Raw genomic sequence first — 7,166 nt, 5'->3', positions numbered from 1 at the left:
GGGAATATTTTTTCTTACAAATACAATATAAAATATATTGTTATTAAGTATAAATGAATAGTTTAAGTATAGATGGATAGTTCCAAACTTTAGATTTTTTCAACCATTCTATAAAATTATATATATATCAAGAAAGATTTCAAAAGACCAGAAAAAATATCAAATTGCTCACCATATATATTGAAGGAAATTTCCAATCTACCATATTGATGTAAAACCTATTTCACAGTAGAAAAACAGTTCAGCAATATGATCTTTTGTAAACAATGTAAAAGCATTTACCTTTTATCAAAACCTCTTCTTCTGATTGTTCCTTCGTTTTGTTTGTAGTTTAGGCTTTTTTTTCTCTTAATTATCCGTTGGCCCAAAAATGCTTCATTTTTGTTAAAGCCTAGTTTGTCTTTTTCCTTTTTCCCTCTTCCCTCTTCGTTTCTGTTTTTGTTGTATGCAAAAGCAAGGCAAATAGTTTACAAATGATTAGCCATATAAATAACAAAGATCTGTAAAACACCAATTATGTAGATAAAAGAGTTGTACGTATTATTACCTCAGTTGCTGACCGAGCTTTGAAACAGTACAATCAAGTGCCATATTCAACTTGTATGTACAACAAATTTTGGCATCAGTAGAAGATCTGAACAGAGAGAAAAATGAAAAAGATGAAGCTATGGAGGATGACAAAGAGAGATGAAAAAGAGATAACGGTAGATCAAAGAGAGAGTAAAAGAATAAGAGATTGAAAGATATATAAGAGATTAGCAGTTTCAAATCGTGATTCTTTTTAACGTGGTGGTGAAATGCGAGAAATTTTAGGGATTTAGTTATTTGGAAATTCATCAAATTTGGAAAAGTTTTTTTTTAAAAAAAATTTTAAATTTTTTTTTGCTGGATATCAGATTCTGATTTGCCAAATGACTTGTGTTTTAGTATATAAAAGATATATATATATATATATATATATATATATCAATACTATTAAAAAGGAAAGAGTTCTAAAAAATCAACCTATGAAAGGTTGTTTGGACTCCTTCACTAGACTTATCTATTTTTTGGTATTACCTTATATTTTTGTAACAAAATGTTAGTCTATAACATTACACCGTATATACCAACTTTTACTCCTTTCTTTTAGTGAGTTAACCATATTATTTATATCAAATATTATGGTAATCTTACTTGGACAATTTGCTAATAATACAACTATTTTGGTTGACTAACCCACGAACCAAAACAATATCATTCCTATACTATCGACTTCTAAACCAATTAATATATTTTGAAACTTATTTAAAAGTTAACATATATCATACGTTATTCCAAATATTTTACAAAATCAAATTTAATAAAAAAAACTTAAGTAACCACCTGTTAAAAACAAAATTATATATTTTACATTAAATTATTCTCTATAAAAAAATTATAATAAAAAATGTTATTTAAGATAAATTTAAAAACTATTAAAAACCTTACAAATCTATACAATTAAATTAGCCAAAAAAATCTGCTAAATAAATCTTAAGGTCTTATAAAATGCACACAAAAATAATCAAAGAGTAGGTTAGGGCATTCGAGTCGGGTACGGATCGGTTTCTTTCTGGTATGAGTTCTTCTAATCCTAAAAATCTGGACATAACTAGGTATTTGAAAATTTCTGGTATGTGTCCAGGTCGGTTCTTTCAGGTTCAGATATGTTCGGATTCATAATTCAAATACCTGTAAAACACCTATAATTTTTGGATATGTAACAGGACTGGATGTGTTAAAAAAATGGGAATGGATTGGTTTAGGTATTTAAGACCCGAAAAATTCGAAGTACCCAAAAACCTAAAAAATACCAAAACACCAAAAAACCTGAAAAATCAAATAAATACAAAAAATATTTAAATACCTAAAAGACCCCTAAATTTACCTAAAATCTGACCAGAGGAACCGAAAAAATACCCAAATTTTTTCAATACCCGAAATATGTTTTTTAAATATGGAATTTTGCCCGAAACCCGTAATCGGAAATATGAACCCAAAATTAAAAAGTATATATAATACCTCAAAATATCTAAATATACCTAATTTACACAAAATATTTCAAGTACTTCGGGTACTAATCAACCCTCGGGTAGGATCCGGACTCGAACAAGGATCCGCGGATCCAGAAAAATATGTACTTTACCATGGATCGAAACCCAAATAATACCTATATTTCGGTTTAATTTCCGGGTCTGGTAAATGTCTAGGCCTAAGAGAGAGTTATATAAGATCATGTATACAAAATCTTAAATAAACTAATTGGTAAATTATATAATTTTAAGAAAAATTTTCTTCAATATAATATGACTTTTTAACATGATATTAGAAAACAATTTTAAAATACTAATTCACAAATCTTGTTTAAAATCCAAAGAAAAATCCGCGCTTTTTAAGCGCGAGTCAAAATCTAGTATATTTTTAAAACATAAACTGAGAACTGGCTATAAGAAAAAGGCTTTGGATTTCAATCTTTTTTCTCGACCGCAAATACCATATTTTATTAAATCAACTAGAACATGTTTAGCCATGGAAGCTACCCAGAGAAATCGAAAAGTTTACATGAAAGAAAATAGAGTTTCTTATTCAAGTTTTTTTTTTTTTTTGAAAAGAGATTTGCGCATACATTTATTTGATTTACATTCAATAGAAGAAAAGAGAAACGAATATGAGCAAATTAATCATTCAGAAAGCCATGCTAGACCAATCTTCGACATCATTAATAAGTTTTTCAATAATCATTAATAAGTTTACCAACTGAAGGAAATCAGATTCAAAAGCCATGGATGAAAATCCCAAGGATTTCAACATAATTGCATCAAAATAGTAGATAAACTTTGAGATATATAAATATAAACCAAACCAAACCAAAATGTGAGAATAGTTTAGTATAGTTTTCTCATTGTGCTATACCCCAAACCAAAGAGCTCTCTCCTTGTTTACCAATACAGAAATTCAACTTGTCATTTACATAAGTACACACACACACACAAGACCTTATAGTTGTTGTCTTGATGATGCTACACTAAATGAGAGAGTAGACAACATCATCATACGTAGGGAAGTCCAACGGTCCATCCCCAAGGACTAGCACACAAGTCACGAGAACCGCAACAAAGACTACGAACACAAGAAACGATTTACATGGATCACCGCTATTCTGTTTCTCCCGTCCAACAGTCACAATCCCTTCAGGTCTTTCACTTCCTCTTCCAAGTTGAAGCACTGGACAAGTGAAGAACCCATACACGATCCCAGCTACAAGTGCTCCCAGATTTGTCCTGTCATGACTCGCATGTTAGAACCAAAAACACAGTATCCTTTTCATAAGATGATATATATTGAAAGCTTACCAGTCATCTATAGGACCGAAATGGCTTAATATGAGACCAAGCCCTGTCATTACAATGGCCTTCTGAAACAAATCCTCATACTCATCTCTTTTGATCATCTCCTTGTTCTGAGATTGGTCCACAAGCCAAGCTCCTATTAACGCAAATGCTGGTCCCTGCATCAATCAATATACGAATGGACGGCTCTGAGAGTTAGGAACAAATCACTTTAGTAACATTAAAGGGAGAAGTTTTAGTTAGCTTACAGTTCCACCAACAGTAGGATCTGGAGTAAGAAGAAAGCTCATGAAATTACCAGAGACTCCTCCGAGAATGTAAATCAGACAAAACTTGAATATCCCATAGTCACGGCACACTTTTGGTCCAAAGGTAAGCAGAGCCCATGAGCTAAGTGCTACGTGAGGGATTCCAGAATGCTGCAAAAAGTGTGTAAGATGAAGTGTTTCAGAGACAAAAAAACATGAAACCAAGCCATCAAGAACTGAAGAAACTTAAGCAATATATACTATTGGATTTGACACTTCAATAAGCTGTTCCTGTCAAGTGTGTCTCTGATACACATCAAAGAATGGGAGAACAGACCCAATTTGTTGTTCTTGTACCAGAAACATGGGTGTGAGCAGCCTCCACCATTCTCCAGCGACGATTAGATCGTTTATCTTTGCTCCATAGAGCAACGGAAGCGATAAGAGTCCCATTTCGTTATTCCTCACTGGAGCCGCTGCTTCAAACAGACACACTCCGACGTTTATGGCTGCTAATATGCTCCTGCGTTAAGAAAAAAAGAATTTTAACAAGAACATGTGTTACATCTTAGAAGAAGTGTGAATAAGAAAGAGTTCTTACACAGCATAGAAGTTCAACGTATCTTCTCCTTGATCCTCATCATCATCATCGAGCTGCTGGAAAGGACTAGAATTATTACTTTTGATATCCGCCTTTCTCAGTTTGCTTGCTGCTGAATCTCCTTCTGGTTTTATCACCGCATCTAATGGTCAATGAAGCAGTAAAGTAAGTGCGTAATTAACAAGATAAAGGAACAAAACAGGTATTTCAAGAAGATGTTGTTATTATTCTTGTACCTTGTTGTTGCTTGTCAAGATAAACGCTCAAAGATTCTAACTCCGTCTCCGCATTGAGCTTAGCTTTCTCATCATCACCCGTTGAGATAGAGGGCTTCTTCTCATCGTCGTCTTGAAGTTTCCCAAAATAAGAATCTAACAGCTTAAGTCTCTCCTTGATGATCTTGGTCTCTGATGACGCCCTAACCAAGCACAGCTTTCCTCTTGATGAAAGACAATAAGGGAAGGTCCTTGCAAACGAAGAAAAACAACGTCTGGAACCATTCGTATCAAACAACACTTGTCCTCTGCTATGCCGAGTTGAAGTCCCATGCTGAAAGACATGATCTTTACAGGGGAACTCATGGTGAAGAGGTAACAGCGCCATTATAAAAAAGCTCCGAATCTGTGCATTTAGAGTAACATGTACAAAAAGATTAGATTTTTACCACAAATATGACAAAAGGGCAAGTTGCAAAGCAATTTGAAGTTTCGAGAATCCAAAAGCCTATATTAGATGGATTCAACAGAGATTTGGATGGATTCGACTCTCACTTGGGCATTTAATCAAACAACATAAGGGCATAACTTTATTATTACTATCAGAGCAACGACTACCAAATCAGGTCTTAGAAATAAGAAACGGGAAGAATCACAATCCGAATCCAAGAAAGTGACTGGATTTACCTTGGAAGAAGAAAGGATTGCGTAGCTCAGACCGCAAGATGATGAAGATTGTGGTTGCGAGGAGGATGATAAGTGGGTGTTCTAAGGAGGAAACGAAAATTACGTTTTTGGAAGAGCTCAGAAGAGGAGATTGAGACAAAATGAAAACAAATAGTTTAGTTAATGGTTTTCGTTCGCTTTTTAAAGATATTTTAATTGTTTGAACACCACTGACTCCCATGTCACGTGTCACAAGTAAGTTGACCTTTTGTTTGCTCTCTGTAATAATCCATCTTCGGAATTACTAGCGAGTTAACCAAATATGAAGGAATTAATCGGAGCTTAGTTTTAAGTATTTTCTAGCTTTCAGGTACAAATATATATTATGAACATGTTTACGAGAAAAATAAAAAAATACAACTTGGTCTGGTGGTTTCTATAAGGTAGGGGTGAAGACTCTATCCGATATTTGAAACCGCATCTGAACCCGATCCGAAAAACCCGAACCGAAGTAGCAAAATATCTGAATGAGTATTGAATTAGGAGATATTGGATATCCGAATCCGAATGGGTAATATCTGAACCCGAATGAATATCCGAAGATAACCGAACATATGTATAATTAACCTTATATTTCTAGTTTACATCTCTCATTTTATATAAAATATTTATATTGATACTAAGGAAAAAATAATTTGTTACTCACTTAAAATGCATGACAAACTTTTTATTTCAAGAATTAACAAAAAATTACATCCAAAATTTAAAAACAATAACCAAATTAATGTCTTTTTAGTTTCAAAATGTTATGTCCAAATCTATTAACCATTCAATCTATTAAAAATAAAATTTAGTTAAGTGAAAGTTATATTTTTAAACACAAGAAATTTGAGAAATGAAATTTTTTTTTTCAAAATCTAAATATCCGAACCCGATCCAAAATAACCGAATCCGAACTAAAAATACCCGAACCCGACCCGAAGTATAGAAATACCCGAACGGGTTATACACCTCTATACCGAGAAATACCCGAAAATACGAAATACCCGACCCAAACCCGAACGCACACCCCTACTATAAGATAATTATAATGAGGAAGTCACGACGTCGAGCCCACTTTAGCTCTTTTTTTGTTTTTACTTTTTTTTCCCATTATTGACATATTTGTAAATATATTGTCTTCTTCCTTTTAGGGCTTCACTTACTGTCTTCTTTTTATACAATGCCGCATACGATATTCAATATAATCAAATCCATTTTGTTGTTTTCTTGTCAATTATGTAGTATCAGAGTCTATTACTTAACATCTAATTTTAAACACTTAAACACACTCAAACTTGAATTATCTTGATGAACCGATTTGTTTTCCGAGTTGGACGGAATTGCCACGTTTAGTCACCGCCGTATCAGTGTTTTTGAAAGCAACCCAACGGGGAGGAGGGATGGGGGAGGGGGGGGGGGGGGGGGGGGGGGGGGGGGGTTCTCCCACTCACATTGCTAAGGATTCAATCTTTTTCACCCTTCCATATTTTGTAGCAGTAGGGGCCGACCCACCTTCACTCCCCTAGATACTCCGCGTATACGTGCAATTAATAGTCTTTACAAATTAAAAAAAGAATGCAAAGCAAACACCACCTTACATGTGTTACTCTCGCTATCGAAATAGTAACGGATCCTTGAGGTTGCGTTCAAAATGAGGCGAACGTTTTGAGGAATAAAAATTATTAACATAGATGTCAATAGCTGGAGATGAAATATCATACAACACGGAGTCGACGTGCTTACCTCCCACAAATTTTGGATTTAAGCTCATTTGGAACGATCACCTTTGGATCCACAAAATTTTGGAATGAGCGGAAGAGTAAATTTTCTTTAAGACTTTTACAGCAGTAATTGAACAATTTAGAACTTGTTCTAACCTCTGAGTACGTAAGCTTGCCAAATTCACATAAAAAACAGTCAGAGAAATCAGAAGCTATGATTTCCCCTAAAAAAGCTCTAGTTATTAGAACTTTCCTTTATAGATTTTGATGACGTGATTTCTCTGGTTATTGAAACTTTCTTA

The 7,166-nt window shown here is 33.8% G+C and overlaps 1 protein-coding gene across 1 annotated transcript; it reads right to left on the bottom strand.

Annotated features, from left to right (window-relative positions):
• Positions 1 to 2,848: 2,848 nt before the first annotated feature.
• LOC106429455 (RHOMBOID-like protein 9, chloroplastic) lies at positions 2,849 to 5,291 on the bottom strand. The gene is made up of 7 exons (XM_013870200.3): positions 5,123 to 5,291; positions 4,457 to 4,841; positions 4,221 to 4,362; positions 3,977 to 4,142; positions 3,620 to 3,790; positions 3,375 to 3,529; positions 2,849 to 3,302 (listed from the first exon to the last, which is right to left on the bottom strand). Exons 2-7 carry the CDS (start codon positions 4,821 to 4,823, stop codon positions 3,047 to 3,049), a joined length of 1,257 nt encoding a protein of 418 aa, XP_013725654.1. The 5' UTR covers positions 4,824 to 4,841; positions 5,123 to 5,291; the 3' UTR covers positions 2,849 to 3,046.
• Between the last annotated feature and the right edge of the window lie 1,875 nt (positions 5,292 to 7,166).

Source organism: Brassica napus, chromosome C4 (genome assembly GCF_020379485.1).
Source record: "Brassica napus cultivar Da-Ae chromosome C4, Da-Ae, whole genome shotgun sequence".
In the NCBI taxonomy this organism is placed as follows: domain Eukaryota; kingdom Viridiplantae; phylum Streptophyta; class Magnoliopsida; order Brassicales; family Brassicaceae; genus Brassica; species Brassica napus.
Note: the sequence above shows the minus strand (reverse complement) of the source record. Positions and strands in the feature narration are given on the sequence as shown.

Bases quoted from the DNA above. Each gene is read 5' to 3' on its own strand.
- LOC106429455 (XM_013870200.3), bottom strand. From the start codon at position 4,823: ATGGCGCTGTTACCTCTTCACCATGAGTTCCCCTGTAAAGATCATGTC. The intron at 4,143-4,220 runs GTAAGAACTCTT...TTCTTAACGCAG, and splicing joins ACGTTGAACTTCTATGCTGT to GAGCATATTAGCAGCCATAA. The intron at 3,303-3,374 runs GTAAGCTTTCAA...GAGTCATGACAG, and splicing joins TTCGGTCCTATAGATGACTG to GACAAATCTGGGAGCACTTG.